Source organism: Pelophylax lessonae (assembly GCF_965119305.1).
Source record: "Pelophylax lessonae genome assembly, chromosome: 5".
Lineage (NCBI taxonomy): Eukaryota > Metazoa > Chordata > Amphibia > Anura > Ranidae > Pelophylax > Pelophylax lessonae.
In genome coordinates, this window is record NC_138772.1 from 403,708,942 (window position 1) to 403,736,204 (window position 27,263).

A 27,263-nucleotide genomic window follows, 5' to 3' on the forward strand; every position below is an offset into this window, starting at 1 on the left:
GGTGTCAGCGGAGGTGTCTCCGCTGACACCCGCTGCCCCATAGAGCTGCATGGAGGATCCGATCAGATCCGCCTAAAAAAGTGACAGGCGGATCTGATCGGACCGCCTGTGTGAAAGAGCCCTTAAAATTAAGTCCTGATAGAATACTTCATGCTGGCCCCTTTTGCAGGTATAGCTATGCAAAACAATAAAAAAAAAAAAAAAAAAAAGGGTGCTATACTGTTTAAAATCCAGTAAGGCCTTCTCTCAACCTGATCTGCACAGCCTCAGCTGTCCTATATTTTCGGTACTGTGCGGAAAATTAGAGCTACTAGAGGCGATCTGCTGAATGACACAGACTGTGCAACAGAACACATATTTAGGGAGGGAGAAAAGCAAAGCAGGAGAGGTGACATGACATTCTGCTGTCAGGCACACACAAAAGATTTAAAAAACTTACAGGGATAGAGTCTTATATTATCTCCCGGAAATCCTCTCCCTTCTACCTTGGCAGCAGCCTGTGAACTTCAGCACTGTAAAGCTTCTGTCAGATGTACACTCTGAGCCAAGAGACATACAATCAAGGCTGGCAATGCACAAAATTTAATTTACAAAAAGTGGCATTTAGTTTTTGATTAAGGAGAGGGGGAGAGTTTCCAATAAGAAGTGACTGCTCTGGGCTTAAACAAAATGGCAGCCTCCAACAAGAAGAAACCGGAGCAATGCTGTAAGCAATTTACAGCACACTAATTTTAGTAACATAATAATGTGGAATGTTTGTTTTTTTTGTTAAAGAACATTAACTGTTATCAAATTTGTTTTAGGTATTGTTCCGCTTTAACCACTTGCCTACAGAACTGAGGTCGCCAACCTGGATCACAAGACTGGTAAAACTCGATAATGTTATTTTGTTTATTTAGCCATTTGCCTGAAATAAAGCTCCTAATCCAATGTATTTTTTTTTTTTTAATAGGCACTAGAACCTGGATCTTTCCTGGTATCAGTTTTGTGTATTTACATGCACAGTGCTCAGACCATTAGAGACCGGGTCAGAATCCTGTCAGCGTAAACCATTACACAAGGAGGAACAAAGGGACATCTTCATGAATGTGTTGCTGCTCGGTCATTATCAAAAAACAGGCTAGGGGTGGGTCCAGAAAGAGGCTGTATTGTTGAACTGTACACTGTAGTCAGCATAAGGTCTGGGACTAAGCTGTTCTTTCTTGCAGGGGTATCAGGATGTCTGAACCGCATTAGCAAGTCCTTTTGCAGGTAAAACAGTTTACAAATATGTAATTTAACTACGTACCTAACTATCTGCTTGGAATTCAGCTTTAAATTAGTTGTGTATGTATAAAAGATCTAAAAGGTCTAAAAAACGTGAACACTTGAGAAATGATTAGTTACAAGTTCCCAAGTGGTTCTGCACAGTCACATGAATTTTAGTTTTATAGGTCTTGCCATGGTATTTTAAACAAGATAATTTACAGAAAACCTTTCTAATGAAAAGAATACATCACCTTCACCTTGTACTGCAAATGTATACTTACTTTTACTCATGCTTTTGAACTATTTGTATTTGTTGCAACATACAGCGTTGATTCACATGAAGACTTTCCTTAACCAAAAATGCACACACATATTAAGTGCAAGAATACCAAGCTATACACAGACATTTAACTTGTTATTGCAAACTTCTATTTTGATGCCTAGTCAATAGAAGGTAATATTCTAGGATTTACCTGATCATATCCATAAGGTCTTTGCTGTTGTGGCTGAGGGGGTCCTGGCTGTGAAGGTCTGTATGGCACATACTGTTGACCCTGTCCCTGAGGATAGTTAGGGTACTGAGGACCTGGTCCACTTTGTGAAGGACCTATAAAAATGTACAAGAGAAACTATGTTATTATATAAATAGCTTTTAAAAAACGTACCCTATACAGAGATCATTTCATGTCACATTAGGGCTTCAATACCAATAAAAATATCCGGACATCGCTTTGTTTTCTGCAACAGAATAAATCAGCCTAGAGAACCTACTGACAAGCCTCATAGCAGCCCAATGTTACAGTAAGTTACCTTTGGGAAATGCTGCAATGCAAATTGCATTCTGGGTATTCATATTTATGGAGCCATTCATCACTTAACTTTGGTTTATCTCTACATGTACAAATACTAAAGCGCCCGAATCCTTGACAAATTTCCATTCAACTTGTATAAACGGGTGGCTCGGTTTGATGGCCTTAACCAATTGCTGATCGTATAACTTGCATATACAGCGGATTGGCGGCCTCCCTAGGTACTAGGTACGTGATCCACGTTCTCTAGCGGGGGGGGGTGCAAAACCACTGGCCTGGCTGTGCTGCGATTCAACACAGTACATGCCGATCACTGGGTTCTGACGGTCAATCATTGGCTTCACCGAACACAGCTCTGTGAATCAAAACACTTAGGCTACATTCACACCTGAGCGTAGCGTTTTCGTGCGTTTTTTACCGCGATTTTACAGGCGTTTTTAGATTGAATAGAAACCAATGGAAAACGCCTGTAATCTGCCCAAAAAGAAGCTCATGTACTTTGAGCGTTGGGCGTTTTGCTTACACCGTCAAAACGCTCAGATGTGAACAGGGACCATTGAAATGAATAGGATTTGTCTTGTTGGGCGTTTTGAGAGCTCCCTAGAGCAGAAAAACTCCCCAAAAACGCCCCAAAACGCCTACATGTGAACGGAGCCTAAGCTAAGCAAGGAAGGAAAACAACTAGATCCTCAGTAAAAGCAGCACAAAGTACACACAAACACTTATTAGGAACACATTTACCCCTTGATCACCCTAGATGTTAACCCCTTCCTTCCCAGTGTCATTAGTACTGTAACAGTGCCTTTCATATGCACTGATCACTGTATTGCCACTGGTGATGTCAGTGGCAGTTAGGCAGTAACCCATCCCCCCCAGCGTCAGTGTCAAATTGTTCACCACAGGCCTGTTATAAGCCCGCTTATCGCCACCATTATATATATATATATATATATATTTTCAGTGTATATCCCATAGTTTGTAGACGCTATAACTTTCATAGAAACCAATCAATATATACTTATTGGGATTTTTTTTTTTTTTTTTTTTTTTTTTTTAGTGAAGACATGTAGCAGAATATATTTTGGACAAAATTTATAAAGCAGGGCTTGACAAATTTGCCTGAAATCTAGGAGCCAGCTAAAAAAGTTAGGAGCCAGTTTTTTTTTTTTAAACAACCAAGGTTTATTTTATACCCCACTCTCCTCTATAGCGCAATTGGATGGAAACAGACTGTCTGTCTCTTTCCATCCGATGCCATCTGATCCGATCCACGGGATGGATAGAAAATAGAATCACCATCCGTCTGTTTTTGGCGGACAGGATCAGATTGCGGCAGATTACCGCTCAATAGAGGAGAATGAAGGGTCCGACCAGGTCTGCCTGAAAAACTTGACAGGCAGACCTGATCAGACAGCCCGTGTGAAAGGGGCCTTCGGCTGTGGCACGGCGATGAGGAAAAAAAAAAAAAAAAATTATATATATATATATAAAAAATAAAAAAAAATTTTAATAATAAGAATTGAAAAAAAATGTTCCCTCTCATCTGCTCTTTGGAAGGAGATGGGAAGGCATTGAGAACAGGCATTACTCCCGGCCACCACAAGAGGGCGCCAGTTCCCCTAGCCTCATCTCACAGAAGAAGGCCGAAAACCCGGGGCCTCAATTTTTGGACGGCGTGGAAGTCCGTGCACTCGGGGAGGAGGTGGGGGCGCAAAAGGGACAGAACACCTCCTGCAGGCACCCCAGGCGCCAGGTCGCTAATTCTAGTCGCAAATGCGACCTGGCGCCCGGGTTTGTCGAGCCCTGTTATAAAGGAATTTGACTTTACATTTTTTTATGGGATATGTTTTATAGCAGAAAGTAGAAAGATGGCATTTTTGACTTACCGTAAAATCCATTTCTCCGCTGTTCATTGGCGGACACAACTTAACCACTTCCCGCCCGCCCTATAGCAGAATGACGGTGGGAATGTGGTTGTGTTATCCTGACCGGACGTCATATGACGGCGGCAGGATAACACAGCTCTGGGCGCCCCCCGGGGGAGCGCAGAGCGGCGATCGGTGATGCGAGGTGTCAGTCTGACACCCTGCATCTCCGATCTCGGTAAAGAGACTACTGACGTAGCTCTTTACCATGTGATCAGCCGTGTCCAATCACGGCTGGTCACATCGTAAACAGGAACAGCCGTTGATCGGCTTTCCTTAGTTCGTGCCTGACAGGCACGAGTAAAGGAGCGCCGATCGGCGGCTCCCCTGACAGGGTGGGGGGGAGGGGTCGGCACTGGTAATCAGATCATTGATTACCAGTGCAGACCCTCGGGGGGGGGGGGGGGATGCCACTAGATCCACCAGGGATGCCCACTATGACCCCAGGGATGCCCACTATGACCCCAGGGATGCCCACTATGGCCACCAGGGATGGCAATCAGGGCTCAGGGAGCCCCCCATTGCCCTCCCCATCAGTGCTGCCCACCAGTGCCCTCCCTATCAGTGCTGCCCACAAGTGCCCATCATTGCCATCCTTTAGTGTCGCCCACCAGTGCCCATTATTGCCCACCGGTGCCGCCTATCAGTGCCCATCAGTGCCGCCCGTCAGTGCCGATCAGTGCCGCCCATCAGTGCCCACCAGTGCTGCCTATCAGTGCCCACCAGTGCTGCCTATCAGTGCCCGTCAGTGCCACCTATCAGTGTCCATCAATGCCGCCTATCAGTGCCCACCAATGCTGCATATCTGTGCTACCTATCAGTGCCACCCCATCAGTGCCTCCTCATCAGTGCTCATCAGTGCAGGAAAAAACTTTTTATTTACAAAATCGTATAACAAACAAACAAACTTTTTTTTTTTTTTCAAACTTTTCGGTCTTTTTTTATTTGTTTAGCAAAAAGGAAAAAACCCAGAGGCGATCCAATACCACCAAAAGAAAGCTCTATTTGTGGGGGGAAAATGACATAAATTTGGTGTAGGTACAGTGTTGCATGACCGCGCAATTGTCATTCAAAATGCAATAGCGCTAAAAGGGGAAAATTGGCCTGGGCAGGAAGGGAGGGAAGTGCCCTGTATTAAAGTGGTAAAATATAAATAGCATTATAGTAGTATTATAGTACTCTTGGTACCACCAGTCTAGGGACTGGATCTTTCTGGTCCATGCTGACAGGATGTTGTTCTGTAAAGGTCTGGCATGGAATTGAGCATAGGAAACTGCTCTGAATGAGCACACCATCTTTCCTAATAACCTCATGCAAAGACGTACCGAAGGATACTTTTGCCTTCTTACCGATCGAACCAGATCCTTCAGGTCTGTGACCTTTCTTGATGGCAAGAATATCTTTGCCTTCATTGTGTCCACAAGGAAACCCAGATATTCCAGACACTGGACCGGCTGTAATGTTGACTTTGTCAAGTTCAAAATCCAGCCCAGACGTTCTAAGAACTGAACTGTCTGGGAAAACAGTCCGGCTTAGAGCCAAAGCCGATTGATCTATTAGTAATAGATCGTCTAGATATCCTATCGCTGATATAGCTTGAGACCTTAGAGCGGCCAATACTGGAGCTAGGATCTTTGTGAACACTCTTGGAGCCGTGGTAAACCCAGAGGGCAGGGCCACAAACTGAAAATGACGGATTTCTACTGCAAAGCATAAAAAAAAAAAAATAAAAAAAAAAAAAAAACTTTGATGGGCCTGAATAATAGGCAGGTAAAGGTATGCATCCTTGATGTCTATGGATGCTTGAAATTCCTCTCAGTGCAGGGAGGCAATGACTAAGCGAATTGACTCCATTCGGAAAGTACGAATGTTTAGAAACTGGTTCAGAGCTTTGAGATCCAAAATAGGGCTCACGTCTCCTTTTGGCTTGGGGACAACGAAAAGGTTTGAGTAAAAACCCCTAAATCTTTCGTCCTCCGGAACCTCTGTAATCACTCTTTGAGACCTTAAATGGTCCAGAAAAAGAGATCATCTTTTTAGAGGATCTGCATGTATGTTTGATTTTACAAAACAAGGATGCGAGAACACCCAAAATTCCAGCTTGTATCCTTGCAAGTTAGTGGAAATAACCCAGTTGTCTTGAATTATTTCTACCCAGACCTTCGAGAACCCTAGCAGCTCCCCCCCCCCCCCCCCCGAGTAGGGGCACCCCTGCACAAGGTAGGCTTACAGGTAGACTTGGTAGATCTCTGAGCCCAGGATTTCTTCTGCCCTTGCCCTGAAAGCTTGGTTCTAGATCCAGAAGGCTAGGGCCATCGCCTGGGATTAGAAGCACTAGGAGTCTGAGTGCTGGGAAGGAGGACGTTTGATTTTCCTCTTAACAGGTAGCAACACACTCCCCCCCCCCCCCCCCCCAGAAAATATTTTGGATATATTTCTCCAGATAATCACCAAATAGGCCATCTCCATGAAAGGGAAAGCCAGCCAGCATTTTTTACACGGTAGTTCCGCAGACCAGCTTTTTAGCCATAGGATTCTGCGCATATGCACTGTTAAATGAGCAAACCGTGACATTTGTTGTGTGGTGTCTTTAAGAGCATCCACTGCAAAACAAAGTGCGAAGTAGATCTGTCAAATCTTCCACAGACTCCTTAAGAAGGAACCGCCCTGGAAACTCGCTTAATATGTTTTTTTCCAAGACTGAAACTCCTATAGCTGCTACTGCTGGTTGTATCGTAGACCCTGCAACAGCAAGGAGGCCTTTAGCAAAGATTCCTTCTTATCAGCTGGATCTTTAAAAACCTGGGCATTATCCAAAGGACAAGTTAAACTTTTAAACAGAAGAAATGGCAGCATCCACAGAAGGTATACTCCATTTTTTCGTGAATTTTTCCTCCATATGATACAATAGTGAAAACCTTTTGGGAGGAACAAAAATCCTATCAGGATGAGCCCAACCAGCATACATTACATGCTCCAAGAGCGGATGTAAGGGAAAAGCCTGAGGACTATGAGGGCGCAATGAGCCTAGAGAGGAAAAAGACTTCAAAAACATCTCTAAGGGAGGTAATTTGTATTCAAACCAGACCAATTCAGTGAAAGACTGAATCAACAATCTCTGGGATTGAGAGGCCGAGTATAACTCATCAGGTCCTGGACTCCCCAGAAGTGGAAACAGCTTGACCTTCTACAGGGTCATTTACAGCTACTTCCACATTCTCTGCCCAATCCTGAACTGACTCAAGGGGTGGCCCAGGTGAGGGGGATGTATCACGTTTCCTCCCTCCTTGCGATGCTGCAATCATGCCAGCAATCTTTCTCTCAAGGCCGGTCAATGCAGATGCCAAATCGTCCTTGGTGACGTATGCTGCGGAAGAAGCACTAGATGTGGCTACTATGCCTGACAACCGTAATGGCTCAGATTGGCTAGTCGCTTCTGCCCCCTCAGGGGAGGTAAAAACAGAGGAAGCACAACTAGGATCTTCAAGTCCTGTCAGTGGCACCACAGTGCCCCTTCCAGCTGTGCCCCCCCCCCCCTTACACTCCTCTTTCGGGAGGACATTGCTCTTAGGCACGACGAACTTTAGGTACTAACTTTAGTGTACCCAAGGCCTGTAAATATGCACCCACAGTGACTCCAGCTGCTGCTGCTCTGTGTCCCCGCCAGCCTGACAGAGGCTTGTGTGCTGAAAACTTTTCCTTAAGAAATTGTGCAGTTTTCACTAGTACTGCACATGCACGGCGTGCTATGTGACATCCACACCAATCGTGTCATGACACGCACCTCCTGGCTTCATGCATACACTGGCGAATATGCGCGCACGAACGATCCTTCACTACAGACACGCCACTAAAGGTGTTGCATTGCCGGAGCTTTCAGATGAGACGAATGCGCAGGCGATTTCGCGCCAAGGCGAAAACCTGTACACCAAACAATATGGGGTGAGAGCAGATTAAGAAAACAAAGTGCGTTTTGTCACAGCTGATACACCTTACATGTGATCAGCACAGGGTGAAAACAATATGTTTAAACAAACAAGGTGTGCTTTAACATAGTTGATATAACCACTGTTTGCACAGGTAGAGCAAAAATTGTTTAAACTAAACTAGCAAGGTTTGCTTTGATACAGCGAATACACCTTTTGTCTCTTTATAGAGACCAACATGGCACACGGTATCTGTTATCTTTTAAAGGGAACAGTGCAAAAACATTTTTTTAAAGTGGACTTACCAGTTCCGCTGCAGGATTCAGTCTTGTAACATGAATCCAATCTTCACCCATCATGGTGAGTTTCTGTCACTTGCTGACCATCAAGGACTGGGTCCCCTTGTTTTTAGGGGGCCTCTCCCTTTGACCTGTACAGTACCCTGACGGAGCGCCTTTGGGGTTGAATTTACCATGGGTCCGGATCCCAGGGTTCAGTGCCTAAAAAGGACTACATTACAGGCAAAACCTTGCATCTCCTTTCCCGAGGCTCAGGAACCATCCTTTTAGTCTTTGACTATTTTGGATGGATCTGATTCAGAGATCTTTGATTAGGGATTGTAGCATAATCTTTCTTTCTTCTTCTTTGAAAAAAAAAATATGGAGAGCTTCTCCACCGTGACCATCACCTTTAAGACACTGGCGAAAAAAACTGAGGTACTTCCTTTGTAGGAGGGGTTATATAGGGGGACTTCCTGTCTGATTGGTTGCCAGTGTCCATTCACCTATAGTTGGCATATAACCCATATGGTAATGAATATGGCTCTATGTCCCGTGATGTACGATAAAGAGTGCCTATAGCATACTTCCTACAATGTGTCACTGTTATTGTAAACCAATGCCTCTAAATACCTCAGTAGCTCCGTTCTTTCATGCCCGGTCATGTGACTGCTCTTCTCTGACATTTAATGGCCGTTCATGTGATCGCTCTCCTCCACCAATCTGAAGCTACACTCCGAGGAGGAGGAGGAGGAGAGTAGCCAGCAAGAACGAAGCCAACAAGGTATTTAGAGGCAGCGTTTTTCAATGACAGTGATATAATGTATTAAGGATCTATAAAAAGGGCTGGCAGTGATTTTTTTCTTAACAACAGAGTACGTTGGCAGGGCTGTCCCAGGGCCAGGAGAAGCAGGGCGGACCGCCCGACCCCCCCCCCCCCTTCGTTGGAAAAAAAAATATCGGCGTATAACACGCACCCACTGTTTGCACTATATTTTCAGGGGAAAAAAGTGTGTGTTATACGCCGATAAAAACGGTATTTGTTAAAAAATAAAGCTCTAAGGCCTAGGCACCCTAAATGCAGAAAGCTCCAAGAGCCAAACCCCATTCTACACCTACTTTTTAGGCAAAGCAGCTAATGTCAAATACTGGATGCTTCCAATTACTTCCTTTAGGCCAGCAATTACAACCTAGATGTTTCCCTTACTTCAGGGTTCCTTTTAAGGAAACCTGAGCTTTGCCCATGCAGATTAAGGGGTCAGATCTGCCTTGATCCCTTTCTCCCCAGCTGCATATACTTACCTTTCCTAGCTCCCTCACTAGGAACGAGAAAGGGAAGCACTGCAAGTTCAAAATTGCTCTTGCTACTGATTACACAGGACTAAGGTTTTTCTTTCAGCAATGGGCCAAACGCCAAGAACCGGAACTGTTGCATTGGAGAAAGGGCCTTCACACATTCTATGGCAACTGGATTAATACAATCGAGTTGCCTGTATAGCTATAATGAGCTTAAGAATCACTTGGATAGGATGTGAAATCTCTTCAACATTACAAAACCGCTTCAGTTGTGACCAACTACTACCAGGTATACCATGACCTTGATGAATGCAAACCTTTACAGTAAAAAGACAAGGTAGGGAATCACACTGCTACTTCATACCCAGAACTACCTGGTATTTTCTTCACCCCATGTGGCAGAACAGAATATTAAGGGACTGAAGCAAAGACTAATAACTGCTACTGGGTTCGCTGGCATTAAAATATGCCTGGTGCTTTGCCAGGCACTCGATGGCCGATTTGCAACATGGGAGGATTGCAGGCTTATATAGTGTATGTCCCGTTTACTCATGTTTTGGTGAAAATATCAAATGCTATGTGCAAGTACATCTGAATACAAATGAAGTGACACATGCATAACTAATGCAAAACAGTGTGGTGCAAAAACTGTGTAAACTTAAAATTCAGAACACATTTCAAGCAATTATGTGACACACAAAATGGTTACATTTTCTCATTCACATAGCATAACCTATATACTTGCTTACCATTTTAGATGTTTAACCCCTTTCTGCCGACACCCCCTGGCCCTTTAAGTGGATCTAAATGCCAGGAGGTAGAGGCGGGCATTCCGATCATATGATAGGCAGTCACATGATCAGAAAGCTTCAGATCGTAAGAATGCATCGGGAGCTTGCCAGTGACCATTCGTTACTGTGCTGGGAGCAAACAGGAAGCTCACTTTCAGCAAAGTAAAGTGTTTACATTAAGGCTGCATTCACATGTCAGCTTATAATCGCGGGCAGAACCGCCGCGGTTCCGCCCGCGATTCGGAGATTTATTGCAAATTGCGGGACGCCTAGCGTTGCCCGTTGATTTGCAATAGCCCCCCAAACGCCGAGCGATGTTGCCGCGTTTTACGCCCGCCGAATCGCGGCAACATCGCGCAAAAACAAAATCGCGGGACGCAATACGCTCCAAAAAAGTACAAGAGCTTCTTTGGAGCGTATTGCGTCCCGCGATTTTGTCTGCGCGATGTTGCCGCGATTCGGCGGGCGTAAATCGCGGCAACATCGCTCGGCGTTTGGGGGGCTATTGCAAATCAACGGGCAACGCTAGGCGTCCCGCGATTTGCAATAAATCTCCGAATCGCGGGCGGAACCGCGGCGGTTCTGCCCGCGATTATAAGCTGACATGTGAATGCAGCCTAAAGCCTACCCGCTGAGAGGTCACATATATGCTCCAAGTCGGTGGAAAGGGGTTAAGATAGCTCAGCACTGAAAACTCCTACTTGGTTCTCTGTTTTTGAGAGGGCTAGGGAGCTTTGTAATAATTAACCATGTCCGCACCATGCTGGAAGATGTCATAAGTTGGAAACTAGATATGAACATTGTCCTAACAAAGGGTTAAAGACTTAAAATTTTTCCTCCTGCACTGTATGTTAATGACAGGAAGCTTATCATTTCTATTGGGACAGACACGCTCTGAAATTGTTCCAAAATACAGTTTGCCATGAAGGCCTTCTACTGAGAACAATTTAAAAACGTGAGAAATATTTAAAAAAAGATTTTCTCAAATTTGCATGCAAAAATGGAAACCGAGAATATTTGTATGCGATCCTACATAAATATTAAACTTTTTCTAATCAAAAGTATTTCATGAGTAATGTCTGCACTTATGGCTAACGCTGAACTCCAGGCAGATATAAAACACTGGGAGGACTGTGGATGACTTCTCTGGGTTGATACACTGATGGTTGTAGATTCTCTTGTTTGCATAATTCAATTGCAACAGACAACTCAGGGATTAGGTCACTGGGGTCCAGTAAGCAGCCTCTGTGCGGAGTGGAGAGGAGTGTCTGGGTGGAGAGTTGCAGCTCAAGTAGTTTCTGTTTGACACCAGTTTTTATGTAAGTTTTCTACTTTTGCAGTTTTATATTTTATTAAGTGGTTTTACATGACTCGGTTTGGTTTCCCCATCTATTTACCTTTGCATGTCATATATCATATGGAAAAAACTCTGGACGATTGCCCAGAAACTGAGCAGCTCTTTCAGCCTGATGCATGTGGATGCTTTTTTTTTTACCAAAACATGTAGAGTACATTAAACTGCTCTGAATGAAGGTTATCAAAATCCAGAAAGCAGCCTTCTTTCTCACACTGGTGGCAAGCGTAACTTAAGCCTTTTTTACACCAGATCCTTGAAGATTAGCCAAACTGATTTTGAAGGTCACTATTCTTTAAATTTCAGCAGTGTGAGCAGATGTTTATTTTGGGAATTTTATCTGTTAAGCACCAAGTGCACATGCTTCACTAGTTGTATGTGTAACTTTGATATGATCCTTTCTTTTGAGTATTACGGTAAGCACTTTGCTTGATTTTGGGTATGTGAAGAGAGTAGAGTGGCACATTTTCCTTATATCTTGTAGTCTTTATTATCAGAGTACCCTGGGGGTGACTTCCCACCTATTAATCTTTGTGTGCAGATTTATGCACTTTAGATAGAACACAAATTGAGGCTAGGTTCACGCTAGTGCAACTGCAATTTAATCCGATTTTCAGTATAATTAATTATGTAGTGAAACTTAGTTGTGATTTGACATGTTTTTGTTACTATTGTGTTTTTTTTTTTTGGTAGGAGGAGGCGGCTGGTAGGAGGAGGAGACATCCTAAAGAGCCTAGTAAGGGTTTGGTGAGGGGAGTCTTTTTTTTTTTTTACGGACACTCTTGTGTACATTCTGCTGTCAGCCAAGTCCCTGCAAAGAGCAGGGATGAGTAACTCATTAAGATGCCAGTTGGTACTGGCTCCTTAAACTACAAAGAACAAGTAAAAAAAAAAAAAGTGAATCAGGCCAAAATCACAATGCAACCACTGGATTAAAAATGTGGTGTGCTGTGCTACACTGGTGTGAATAGGCAACATAGCGAATAATGGGATCTTTGCCGGTCGTCGATGTTCCTTGGAAGCTTCCTCTCAGGGAGGATCTGCTGTCCCAAGGACCAATCTTCCATCCTGCTTTACAGTCGCTGGCTTTGACGGCAATGAACGAAAGAGAAAATGTGATTTTCACTATCATATGAATCTATGCAACTCATATCATACCTGAAATCGCACTAGTGTGAACTAGGCCTGATGCACCTCTGTATGTATTAATAAATAACATTTTTTAAAGGATTAATTTAATTACCTAAATTTGGATCAATATCAGCCTCTTGCAATCCTCAATGAAACACTTAAGCCTGAAGGTGGGTAGGACAGGGCAGTTGGTGGAGAGAGGACACCAATACATCCCTGTGTCCACTATGACAGATAAAAGGTTATTTTAACCACCTGGTTGTGCTGTGCCACAGGGCTGTGTATATCTCAAAAAACACAAATCAATTGGCAGATAGAACAGCTCTCATATATAGTATGTATTTAATCTGTATATTTAGCGGTTTGCAAATTAACCTTTATGCCACATACACATTGACTGCATAAAATAAATTTTGATTTGCCTGTACAATTTATTTTGGAGTACAGTGCAGGACGTGTATTCATAGACCATGTGTTATATGCTGGCTACCTTGGGTAATTGGGCAATGACAAAAAAAAAAAATTTCCTACGGCCACCCTTAATGAACGAACGCTCATAGAACCCAACCCAATCCATGAGGTTTTAGGTGTTTTTTTTTTTCTTTTTTAGCAAACAATAAGGAGTGACCACAGGAAACAGATAGGAGGGTCCTGAGGTCTGTACTGTACTCCAAGATAGGGAATTTACCTACAAGTCTAAGTTTCGTTTATGCTACATCATATAATACAGGACACAAGATTGTATTGATAGATTACAGGATGTCCCAAAGCAATAAACTAAGGGGTAGGCAAACAGAACTGCCAATAGACCTACTAAAAAAAAAAAAAAAGGGGTTTTTTTCCTTAAATAACAAACATGTTATACTTACCTGCTCTGTGCAAGGGTTTTGCATAGAGCAGCCCCGATCCTCCTTTTCTGGGGTGCCCCAGCGGCGCTCCTGGCTCCTCCTCTTTATCGGGCACGCCCACGGAGAACCGTATTTCATGGGGGCACCCGTGCGAGCACTCATGAGTTCCGCTGCTGCGTCCATTGACACAGACAGCAGGGCTCGGCCCCGCCCCCGGGTCACTGGATTGGATTGCTGCTATAAATCTATCCAATAAGGACCCAAAAAAGCGTCTGGAGTCCCTGGGCTCGGGCTCGTTGCTGGAACGATCGGGTTCAGGTAAGAAAAAGGGGGGGGGGGAGGGGTCTGGGGGGCAGCTGAAGCACAAACGTTTTTTCACCTTAATGCATAAAGGTAAAAAACCACAAGACTTTACCACTCCTTCAAGAAACCTGAAACACTCCAATGACAGCTTGATGAACCTTGCGGCCGATGCTCACATTATCTGGGGCCTAAATATTCACCTGGTAAAACCTGCAGAGTGTGTTAACAGGTAACCAAGTGACAGCCATGTAAATCTAGGATACAGATGCTTGATGATAGAAAGACCAAAAAGGCACCAACTCTTTCCTTAAGGGCATAGGCCCTGGAAAGAAGTTGCCCAAACCGACTGGTAATGGTGTAGCAGAAAGCCCCGATGAGTGCCTGCAGGGAGAACAAAAAGGAAATCAGTTGAGCGAACAGAAGCCCTGGCTGCAAGATAAACCCTGACACACCCAGTACATAGGGTAGAAGGACAATATACTCATTGAGGTGGAAAGAAGAGATAATGGACACCAGGAAGGCAACCTTACAGGTTAGATCTCCCAAAGGTATTTCTAAATGGTATTGGGGGGGGGGGGTCTTTGGAGAACAGAGAGCACTAGGTTCAGATCCCAAGGGAACAAATGAGGTTTAATTGGGACGATTTATATGAGCAATTTCGTGAAGAAAAGTCTTGATTAAGGACTACACAGTTAACTGAAAGACTAAAAGCATAATCCGGTCAAGACCAGATTAAATAAAGGCCAAAATACAAAGTATTTTCTGGGACTCAAGATGTCTGTGTCCTCACATCAGGCATAGTAAGCCTTCCAAGTGCAACTGTAGATCCTACGAGAGGTAAAGGTGGGGATAACCAAGTCAGAGATACCCCTATCCTTCAGACCTGGGTTTTAACAGCCATACCATTAAAGCCAGTGACTGATAAAGGTGGAATGGGGGCCATGTGTCAGTAGACCTGGTCTGTTTGGAAGAGGCCAAGGCTTGTCCCCCAGGAGTCTGAATAGGTCTGTGTACCACATACTTCTGGGCCAATTCAGTGCAATGAGGTTCACTGGAACCATTTCTACCTCTATCTTGCATAGGTTAGAGGAGAGTCTGTATTAAAATAGGGGGAAAAAACAGCATGAGTGGAGTCAAAGGAATTTCCAGTACATCTACTGTGAAGGCCATAATATCCTAGATCCGAACTACAAATTCTGAGTTTGAGAAAGCTGGGGGAAACCAGTTGTGGACATCCTGGCCTTCAGATTCAACAGAGTCTGGGAGAATCTCAGGGAGTAGAGCCCATTGTTCAGGGTCTATGCATTGTTGGTTTAGGAAATCTGCCTGCCAACTAACCATGCCAGAATGTGGAAGGAAGAGAGAGCTGGAATTAAAATTTCTGCCTGGGAGAGGACCAAACTTGCTTCTTTTGCTTTCTTGACTTCTGGTGTTCCCCTAATAATTTTTATAGGCCATTGCTTTCCATTTTCCGACTGGTTGAACTTGCAGAACAGGGGGCCCACGTTGAAGAGCTAAAGTAACCGCTTTTGGTTCCAGAATGCTGATGTTGGGGACTCTTCTGGGGACTCTTCTGGGGACCACCCCCCCCCCCAAATAGTAAGGCTGGCATCGGCTATCACCAACTTTCAGACCATGGGATGGTATGGTTTCCCCAACTCTTTGCCAGATTTGTCTGGCTAGATAGATGAACAGGACGGTCCAGAGAGTGGATCGGTTTCTTCCATGACATGGAGACACTGTGTTAAAGTATCCTGGAGTGAAAACTAGACAAAAGATGATGCCCTTAAAAACTGGATTTTTGTCCTACCGTAAAATTCTTTTCTCTGATGTTCATTGACGGACAGCGCTCCATATCTTCTTAACCGATGGGTTTATGCTGCTATCCATAGGAGTAGGACACTAGGCAGAAAAAAATGTAACCACTCCTAAAAGGGCAGTTCCAGGGGCTATACTCCCACTTCCTGCTATAGGACTTCAGTTTATTTAACAAGCAGTGTCTGAAGAACATAAAATCCAACTCAATAGTGGGCAGGTGCTGTGTCCATCAATGAACATCAAAGAAAAGGATTTTATGGTAAGACAAAAAATCCAGTTTTCTCTTTGGTTCATTGACAGACACAGCTCCATAGCTTCTTGACCGATGGGACATCCCAAAGCAGCAACAATAGGAGGGGTGGGAATTACACAGCAAAAAAAATTCACACTTACCAAAGGCTAAATATAGCTGACCAGGCAAAACAAGAGCTCAACCAGGGCAAAAATATCAAATACACCCTCAAACAGGACTAAACCTCCCCAACAGCGGCCTGCAAACCTTACGGCCAAAAGAAGCACTCGCAGATGCCAACACATCCACCTTATAAAATTTTTTAAAAAAGTGTGCACAGACAACCATGTGGCCGCCCTGCATACCTGCATCATTGACGCCCAATGACGGAAGGCCCAGGAGACACTAAGCGCCCTCGCAGAATGCGCCTCAACAGGGAAAGGAGAATCCTGACCCTTAATGGAATAGGCCTGCACCACCGTCTGATCCATCTGGAAATGGTCACAGCAGACGCTGCCATACCCCTACGGGGCCGATCCGCAAGGACAAATAAAGAAATAGATTGCTGGAACGACTCAGTCACCGCCAGGTACACCCTGTTTGCCCGAACCACATCCAAAGAACGTAAGGCAATCTCTTTAGGATGCTTAGGTTAAGGACACAGAGAAGGCAACACAATGTCTTCATTTAAAAATGGAAACCAGAGACAACTTTAGGAAGGAAAGACTGGCAGGTAGGTATGAAGCACTTGTCTCTGTGAACCACCAGGTAAGGTGAACAGGACAATGCAGCCAGCTTCCACACCCTGTGTGCAGAAGCCACCAAGAAAGCTATCTTGGGTGTCAAAGTGAGCAGAGGAATCTCACAAATATTTTCAAAGGGCGGTTTCTGCAGAACCGACAGCACCAAATTGAGGTCCCACGAAGGGAACAGAGACCTCACAGGGGGAGCCAGGTGGCGACCCCCTGAACAAATGTTTGGGCCAGGGAATTTGTGGCCAACGGGTGTTGAAAGAAAAAATCGCCGGGCTTTCTGGCCTTTGATGGTACCCAAGGCTAAACACTGATCTACACCTCTTTGGAGAAACCCCAAGACACGAGACACCGAGAATAAATGGGGGAAACCCCCCCCCCCCCCGAGAATCGCACCAAGTAATGCAAGTGGTCCTCCTACTCGATGACAAATCTTCCTAGAAGTAGATTTTCTAGCTTTTAACAGCGTAGGAATCACCAATTCAGACACCCTTCTTTCCTTCAACACCTGGCTTTTAATAGCCAGGCCATCAAAGCCAGCAACTGTAAAATGACTAGGCAGAAAAAACTGAAGACCTAAAGCAGGAAGTGGGAGTATTCCCCCTGGGACTGTCCTATAGGCATGGTCACATTTTTTCCCGCCTAGTGTCCTACTCCTATGGAGAGCAGCATAAACCCATTGGTAAAGATGATATGGAGCTGTGTCTGAATGAACAAAAGAGAAAAGGAGGCAGTCGCACAGGACACTCATGCAGGAACTAAACCAAAGGGTGCATTTGGATATTGGGGTGCACGTGTGGGACCATAAAGTGGCAATATTTTGGAGGAATGAAGATTCTGGTATGAGTTTTGTCCAATATTAAAGCCAGGTACTCAAGACTGAGGGCTGGAGAGCAAACTTTTTAAAGCTGATCAAATGTCTGAAGGAAGTGAATAGTCCTTTGGATTATGGAAGAGAAGTACTTTAGTAGAAGGTCTTCCAAGTAAACTGGGACAAGAATGTCCCAAGACTGCAGAAGAGCAAGAATCAGGGCAAGCCCGTTTGCGAAAACCCAAAGGAGAGCCCAAATGTTACTGCTACAAACTGAAAGTGCTGGTCTCCCACAGCAAAGTGCAGAAAAGATCCAGTGCCTGAAGCACCATGGAAGGCTGGCCCCACACAGTGAAGTGTAGTTCCCAAAGAAAACACAGTTACAGATCAGAAACTGAAAGATTGCCCAGGGCAACATGCAGTCAGATCTTGATCGAAGTGTTTGAAGAAAAAAAAGAATGGTTGAAAAGGAAAATAAACTCCACTTTGCTTCTGAGGATGCAGGGTTCTAGAACACTCCACAACATTTGGTGGCAATGTGCAAATATTCAGAAACTGTGGATATGGGTGTATAATTGGATTCAAAACATACGCCTAAAAATGTATCCCACAACCGCTGGGAAACCCAATTTCAGATCTTAACACCAATGAACGAAAACCAACTGCCTTCATCTTCCTAGCAACAAGTCAAAGCCTGGAAACAGCTCTTTCTGAACTTCATGGTGGTAAAGCAGCAGGTCATGGGCACCAAGATTCATGAGAAACTTACTAATTGATACTCATTCTAAATGAGAGGTGCAGGAACTGGAAAGAGCCCAAAGAAGGGCAACAAAGTTAATAAAAGGGACTGGAGGATCTCGGTTACGAGGAACGACTACAAGCACTAAAAACGTATTCCCTCTAGAGAAGAGATGCTTGAGAGGCGATATGACCACAATATACAAATACCTCAATGGTAATACTTGCATAGGGAATTAACTATTAGGTCTCAGGGAGTGTAAGGACACAAGGGGCCATTCAATGAAACTATAGGAGAAGTGGTTTAACCTTAAACTGCGTAGGGGGTTTTTCATCGTTAGGGCGGCAAAGATGTGGAATTCACTTTCACAATCAGTGGTGTCAGCAGGAAGTATTAATAGTTTTAAAAAAAACTCTTGGACATGTCTGCACAGTATACAGGGATAATGGAAAGGATTAGGAATATGCACACCTATACAGGTTAAACTGGATGGACTGGTGTCTTTATTCAACCTTACCAACTACAGGTCCCTCTCAAAAAAATTAGCATATTGTGATAAAGTTCATTATTTTCTGTAATGTACTGATAAACATTAGACTTTCATATATTTTAGATTCATTACACACAACTGAAGTAGTGCAAGCCTTTTATTGTTTTAATATTGATGATTTTGGCATACAGCTCATGAAAAACCAAAATTCCTATATCAAAAAATTAGCATATTTCGTCCGACCAATAAAAAAAAAAAAGTGTTTTTAATCCCAAAAAAGTCAACCTTCAAATAATTATGTTCAGTTATGCACTCAATACTTGGTCGGGAATCCTTTTGCAGAAATGACTGCTTCAATGCGGCGTGGCATGGAGGCAATCAGCCTGTGGCACTGCTGAGGTGTTATGGAGGCCCAGGATGCTTCGATAGCGGCCTTGAGCTCATCCAGAGTGTTGGGTCTTGCGTCTCTCAACTTTCTCTTCACAACATCCCACAGATTCTCTATGGGGTTCTGGCAGGCCATTTGAGCACAGTAATACCATGGTCAGTAAACCATTTACCAGTGGTTTTGGCACTGTGAGCAGGTGCCAGGTCATGCTGAAAAATGAAATCTTCATCTCCATAAAGCTTTTCAGCAGATGGAAGCATGAAGTGCTCCAAAATCTCCTGATAGCTAGCTGCATTGACCCTGACCTTGATAAAACACAGTGGACCAACACCAGCAGCTGACATGGCACCCCAGACCATCACTGACTGTGGGTACTTGACACTGGACTTCAGGCATTTTGGCAATTCCCTCTCCCCAGTCTTCCTCCAGACTCTGGCACCTTGATTTCCGAATGACATGCAAAATTAGCTTTCATCCGAAAAAAGTACTTTGGACCACTGAGCAACAGTCCAGTGCTGCTTCTATGTAGCCCAGGTCAGGCGCTTCTGCTGCTGTTTCTGGTTCAAAAGTGGCTTGACCTGGGGAATGCGGCACCTGTAGCCCATTTCCTGCACACGCCTGTACACGGTGGCTCTAGATGTTTCTACTCCAGACTCAGTCCACTGCTTCCGCAGGTCCCCCAAGGTCTGGAATCGGTCCTTCTCCACAATTTTCCTCAGGGTCCGGTCACCTCTTCTCGTTGTGCAGCGTTTTCTGCCACACTTTTTCCTTCCCACAGACTTCCCACTGAGGTGCCTTGATACAGCACTCTGGGAACAGCCTATTCGTTCAGAAATGTCTGTGTCTTACCCTCTTGCTTGAGGGTGTCAATGATGGCCTTCTGGACAGCAGTCAGGTCGGCAGTCTTACCCATGATTGCGGTTTTGAGTAATGAACCAGGCTGGGAGTTTTTAAAAGCCTCAGGAATCTTTTGCAGGTGTTTAGAGTTAATTAGTTGATTCAGATTAGTTGATTCAGATGATTAGGTTAATAGCTCGTTTAGAGAACCTTTTCATGATATGCTAATTTTTTGAGATCGGAATTTTGGGTTTTCATGAGCTGTATGCCAAAATCATCAATATTAAAAAAATAAAAGGCTTGCACTACTTCAGTTGTGTGTAATGAATCTAAAATATATGAAAGTCTGTTTATCAGTACATTACAGAAAATAATTAACTTTATCACAATATGCTAATTTTTTGAGAGGGACCTGTATGTACATTTTTGGAAGTTTGGTCCCCGTGGCTAACCCAATCGCAACCGGAACCTAGTCTACGCTTCAAGTTTGCCTTGAAAATGAATTTGCTCCATGAACTGGGAGGGAATTTACGGCTAGGCCCCCCAACTCTCCCTCTTCCTACTGTATTCTAATTTTTACTACTTCCTTAGCTCTGGCCAGCATTACTTATGCTTTCCCCTCATAGTATGGTCTCCCCCCCCCCTTTTTGTGCCTTCCAAATACACCCAAATATAAGTTGGCTTTAATACTCTATACCGTCAGAACTATTGGGGCTAAAAGGAATTATATGAGGCACATAAATATTATTTTACACATTGTTATATGGGCATCCTGGCAGCCAGCTTTGTCATAAGGTGAATGTAAGGTCATTATCCGTGGGGAAAATTTAGAATCTTAGCAAATCCCTTCTCAGGCCAATAAATTAAAGGGGCCCAGACAACACGCCAAGATAAGGACTAGCCATGGTGCCAGGCTGGGGTTATAATTAGATTGATGTCCTGCTTGTCTCAAGTTCAACAATGGACAAGAGATCAAAATTTTCCATTTTTTTTTTTTGTTAATAAAAAAAAAAAAAAAAAAAAGGGGGGGGGGGGGGCTTCTCATTTAAAAACTGCCTGATGAAACATTATTACTGTATATATTCGAGTGTAAGCCGACTTTTCAGCATTTTTTTTATGCTGAAAAAGCCCCCCTCGGCTTATACTCGAATCACGGTCTCACTTACCTTTGCCTCGGTCAGTACGCATGTGCCGCCGCCGCCGCTCGGGAAATCCTATACAGGTTCGGCTAATCCCGGGCAGACGGCGCATGCACGGTGACGTGGCGGCGCCATTTTTAAATATAAGGTGGAAAGGCAAGCGAGACTCCTCTGCAGCCCCTGTATCTCCTCAGGAGATGTAGTGCAGCAGGCATGGTACAGGAGATTCTCCTGTACCATACCTGCAGCACTGCATCTCCTGTACCATCTTTGCCATGCCTGTACCATGCCCACAGCCCTGCATCTCCTGTACCATGTCCGCAGCCCCTGCACCATGCCCGCAGCCCTTGTTTTTTGTCTTGTGGTGGTCCAGCTGGATCCAGTAGCTGCTGCATTTCCCACCCTAGGCTTATACTTTGAGTCAGTACGTTTTCCTGTTTTTTTTCCTGGTAAAATCAGGTGCCTCGGCTTATACTCGAGTATATACGGTATTCATTGTAGTGATTGTATTAGCAATAAGGTTATTGTATCGTTATATTATATGAAGCATCTATAGGCCTACTTAATTGTTCAAGGAATGTTTTTTTATACATATACTTTTCGAATATTGAACAGATAGTCATTCTATATATGGGGGGGGGGGGGGGAATCCTTGAAATGTGTATTATTATGGATATAGTGGGTATAAGCTTTAAGTACATTGAATTGGGAAATATGTATACCATTTTTTTTTTTTTTTTAATGCATAAAGAACTAATTTGTGTTTTGAACCAAATTACTTCACTTTCAAGGTATTTGGAGAAAGAATAATTGCTGTGATTTCAGACTTTATTCAAGCAATATATATATATATATATATATATATATATCCCAACCACTTACCGCAAATTGATGTTGCCCTACGTTAGCTGCAATAAGTGGCTGTACCGGGGTTATGCCTGCTGCTAGAGGCATCATCCCGGTACCATTTTTTAGAGCTGGCTTTCGACTTTCAGGTGGTAATGACCGATGCGTACCCCCCCCCCCCCCCCCCCAACGCCTCTGCCTGGGTCTCCTGTTCCATTGGGAGACCCAAGCAACCAGTCGGCATGTCCGCCAGCTGGTTGGAGTCCCGATCAAAGCCAGATTCGGCTTCAATGGGGTCTCTGATGAAGTAACCCGGAGTCGGCGTCCATGACGTCAGGTCCGGGTTGCTTGGCTGCTAAAGGCACCAAATTTAGTAAGGGACTGTATTCAAAAAAGCAGTTTTCAGCATTTTGAATACATTGAAGTGCAGTACCCGTCAATGCCTATTGCCCATAAACAGTACCCGTCAATGCCTATTGCTGTCACAAGGGATGTTTACATTGCTTGTGACAGCAATAAAAGTGATCAGATTTTTTTTTTTTTTTTTTAAAAACCTGTGCTAAAATTACAAAAATTAAATAAAATAAATAGGAAAAAAAATGAAATTTTTTTTTAACTCCCCCGTCCCGTGAGCTCGCGCACGAAAGAAAAAGTATACGAAGTGGCGCCTACAAATGAAATCGCTGTTCAAACCACACTTGTGAGGTATCACTGCAATCGCCAGAGCAACAGTTAAAAAAAAGAAGAGCTACTCTAACTCTAAACTGGTAACCGTTAAAATTTGTTAAAGCGTCGCCTATGGAGATTTTTATTGACCGTAGTTTGTCGCCATTCCGCGGGTGTGCGCAATTTTAAACCGTAACATGTTGGGTATCAATTTACTTGGCATGACATCTTTCACAATATACAAAAACAATGAGCTTGTTTGAAGTTGGATGACCCGAAGTCTAGGAAAAAACGTCCAATAGAAAGAAAGAAAAAAAAAAAAAAACGGGCGAGAAATTTCGTGAACATTATGCACTGTCAACTAAAAACAGTTATGAACGCTGAGCAAGAGAGAAAAATCTGAGGATATTTTGTCTGATTTTCTTCAAGTGTGTACGAGCCTTAAGCCATCAGCAGGTATCTAGTGATCCCTTAAGTACTGCTTGGAGCAGCCCTGAAATATCTCCATTCCATGTTGTGAAGATTAGGTATGCTCCTACCACATTCCCTCAATACAACGCAAAAGGGTGGGAAATCGGGCCCTTCCAATGCATATGACAATTTAGCTTAAGGAAAGTCACTAGTTGTATAGCTAGGTTGGTAGGACTATGGGCTGTACCAGATCAGAAACAGATGAAATAGCCTTAAAATAAGCACATAGGTTCACTTTAAAAAAGGTACTAATCTTCTTTAAAAGGTTTGTTTCCCTTCTGTCCTCGAGTCACTTCAGTGATGCTGCGATACATATGATAATGCCAGCTCAGCATTTCAGCAGACATATCTTGCAAAATTTAAGGACGCACAGCAGTATAGCTATATTAACAGCTGGGGAAGACTCACTCCTTATTTCTTAGGGCAATTTACAAGTATTATAGCCAGCCTATGATATTTACATCTACTACAGATAATCACTAACAGGTTAAAAAAAATTACCATAACCTTCCTGGGGCAGGCAGCCTTCCCAGCCAGGGTACTGCCTTTGCCGAGATGGATGTTCCTGCTTTTGTGGTGGGCCATTTACATTTAATAAAAACAGAGATTTAAATTTATGACAGGTGATTGCAAATGGGTTAATACTTACCATATCCTTGCTGCTGGGGTGGATAACCTTGCTGGCCAGCGTACTGCTGCTGCTGAGGTGGGTATCCCGGCTGCTGTGGTGGACCTTGATAGGTTTCTTGCTGTTGTCCATACTGAGCATTACCTCCTAAGGATGATTTAGAAAGAGAAAAAATGAATGCTCAGTTTTAATCCAGGCTTTTACAACCAAACACCAAAAACGAAAAAAAAAAAAAAATACAAAACCAATATAAAAATGCTGAACACCAAAACATAAAAAAAAAAAAAAATCAAAAACATAAGGAAATCAGCCCACAAACTTAAAGCTAGTTTTGCAAGTTTGGACTGCAGCATTGTTGTTTGAGCATCCTTGGCAAATGAGCAATAAAGTTAAAGTATCACAGTCTTGGGACTATGATAGCAGGAGTAAAGTAAAACATTGAGACAGCTGAAGGAGCACAGACTAGCTAGACAAGATCAGAAAGCTGGTTCCTAAGACAAAATTGTGTGCATGTAGAAAGATAGCTTGGAGAAAGATTTAATGGGTTGCTTAGTAAGGGGTTGTTTTTCTAGCCAACTTGAGAAAATGAACATGTTTTAGTTACTGTCAGTGAGTGTTTGTGAAAACTGCTGTGTTTGAGACCTAGCTTTGTAGTGAAGTCAAAAACTAAGCCAGCATTTAGAGCTCTGTTATATAGCCTATTATGGACATGTTCGGTGAGCGTTCTCTCATTCCGGGGGAGTTGCAAATGGAAATAGATTGGTATATATATATATATATATATATATAATGTGTGTGTGTGTGTGAGTGTGAAGGTATATAGATACCTCCTTCGTAGTAATGTTGTGAGGAATCCTCGTAAGGCCTATCGTAGCCTTGTTCAGGATACGACGGTTGCTGATAACCGTAATCATTATGACCTACATCAATTCGACAAGAAACAGGAAGAAACGTTAATGGCCTTTTGCTGGAGATGCATATAATTAGTCTTACTTGCTCACGAATGCTAAGAAAATTTTCACATTAAAAGACTTAGAGAAAGTTATTAAGCAATTTGAAGCACAATAATGGCTGTAAATGCTTTTCTAACAACCCTAATTAAGTAGTAATATAAAACCTAAAACTGTAAAAGATCTGCTTATCAATTATAGGGCTTAACTGATTTAACAGACTGAAAATATAAAAGTTATTGTAGCAAAGACCACAAAAACAGTATCATAGAAACAAAATCATTCATACAGAAGAAAAAAAAACAGTAGGTCAAATGTGAACATTCAAATGGCTAAAACAAAAAGTAGAAATATTTACGTTCTAAAGAAAAAATAAAAAGCCATAATTGTGGCATTTTTGCATGCAGAATCTTTGGTTTAGGCAGAATAGTAATAAGAATGACTAAGGCAAGGCTTGACAAAATTGCTTTGAATCTAAGAGCTAGATAAAGTTAGGAGCCAGTTTTTTATTGAACGGACAAATCTTAAGGGTGGAACATGTAACATGTTCCTTAAGGTGAACTTATCCTTCAACCCTTTTACAGCCAGCCATTTTTGCACAGGTTTAAAAAAAATAGTTTTAGGCCTGAAGATTACACAAAACCCCCAAACAGGATATATTTTCTGAAAGCAGACACCCTAGAAAATAAAATGGTGGTATTTTCAATTTTTTATGTAACACGATAATACTAAAAAGACCTAGGAAACATAAAAACAACACAAACATTAAAAGTTAAATTTTAGGGGGCCCAAAAATACCCAATTGTTTGGTAAAATATAAAAGCAGAGGTTCATCGAGTACACAGATACCAAACATGTCAAACCTTAAACATATTAGTACCCTATATTTTCCTTAGGGGATGCTCGAAAAAGCCCCCTATAGGTCATCATTTTAGAATTAGGAAGGAGGTTTGGGGTTAGAATTATTGCTCTCATTCCAGCATGCGCAGCAAAACGTTACATGTGTATCGCAGCGCATGTTTTTAGGCGCCCGCCACGTGCATTTACGCACGTGGTGGGGGAATTTTATGTGATTGGGTGTAAATTTAATATTTTACTATTTAAAAGAAAATAAAAAATGTACTTAACCCCCCCCCCCCCCCCCCCATTTTGCAACTTTTTGTCCCCTATGTGATGATTTTTGTTGGTTCCCAGACTCTTCTGCCAAGTCCATGCAGTTGTCCACGCCAGGAATTTGAATGGCAGGGAGTGCCGGGATGTGAATTTATGCCCAGGAGAGGAGCAATATTGATTCGCTCAGGGAACTTCAACTTCTGGTCGTCGTCCCCGATGGGATATTGTCAGACTGAATCCTGACTGGGTGACGTTGCAGAAGGAGGGTATATCGATGTAGAGCTAGTTTGATGGTTCTCTATTCCAGAAGGTTGATTGTTTTAGCAACAGAATCCTATAATTTGCACAGAATTAAGCAACATTCTAGATATTTGGCAAATCACATTCACTAGCTGGCTTCCAAATGTGGTTAACAGAATCCTGGAACATCCTCAATACAAGCTGAAAAATGTTTGAGGTCCATTTTTTTCTGAAATTCCTTTCTACAGTTTAAACTTCAACAAAATGCTAGAGGTGTGAATAACCTTTCAGGATTGGACCAATCCTCAAACAGCACATTCAATTTCTGAATGTATATGAAAAGCCCTCAACTTAGCCAGCCTCTTAGTATCCATAAGGGCTGGTTTAGGCTGCAGAGTCTGAAGTGCTGCTAGGCAGGGGCTAGTTTGCGTGGTGTTATAACAGTGCGTTGGCAGTGGAAAACATTTGTCGAGAAGCCCTAATCTGTGGTTCATAGAATGTGGGGATTGCAAAGTTCTTCCAATACACAGTGTGAGTGTCCGAAGCACCTACATCCATTTAATTCTCAGTACAGGGAAACCCTAGCTCACCTTTTCTATGTCGCTGTAGCTGCTAGAGTACGAGACTGTCGTCTGTCACAGGAGGCATAACCTCAAAGGGTTTAGAGTTTGGGAACCATAGGAATGGACTACGGCCCTAGACCTGTAAAATTTTCTGTAGCTAACTACACTCATAACAATGTGCTGAGGCAAGTGTTCAACACACAGGATCCAGTGCCTAAAGCAAACATAACAGGCCAGCCCCACATAGTGGTGTCTGGGCACCAGTGTTAATTTTGGCAGCAATTTTCAATTTAGTTTTAGTTGTATTTTAGTAATTTTAGTTTAAGTCATATCTTAGTAGACTAGAATCTCCAGTACATTTTAGTCCACTACAAATTGAATAGGTTTAGGTAAATTGTAATACATTATTTAAACATTTCTCTAGAATTTCCAACTAATTATATACTTCTGGAGTAAAAATGTAATATATTATTTATGGTATTAAGGTTTGAACATGCACTACAGACACAGATTTAGCCATCGTGATATAGAACGTCTTTATAAAACCAAGTTTCATGAACAAACAAAAATATTGCTTTTTGACAAACAGTGCGACTTTAAAATACAAAAAAAAAATGTAAACTCTATTGGCTGTAATGCCACTGCAAATATTACCAGCATTATATAAAGAA

The 27,263-nt window shown here is 43.0% G+C and overlaps 1 protein-coding gene across 4 annotated transcripts in view; it reads right to left on the minus strand.

The window, feature by feature from the left end:
* Positions 1-27,263, minus strand: part of SS18 (SS18 subunit of BAF chromatin remodeling complex) — a 127,102-nt gene that overhangs the window by 9,871 nt on the left and 89,968 nt on the right. For 2 of the 4 annotated variants that reach the window (XM_082259405.1, XM_082259404.1), the window contains 3 exons: positions 23,748-23,870; positions 1,722-1,855; positions 1,512-1,597 (listed from right to left, as the gene is read on the minus strand). In XM_082259405.1, coding sequence (XP_082115531.1) covers positions 1,532-1,597; positions 1,722-1,855; positions 23,748-23,870 — 323 coding nt within the window. In that variant the 3' untranslated portion in view covers positions 1,512-1,531. Of the gene's footprint in view, positions 1-1,510; positions 1,598-1,721; positions 1,856-23,747; positions 23,871-24,553; positions 24,647-27,263 lie in introns of those variants that run through there. The other 2 variants (XM_082259402.1, XM_082259403.1) reach the window with 2 other exon arrangements.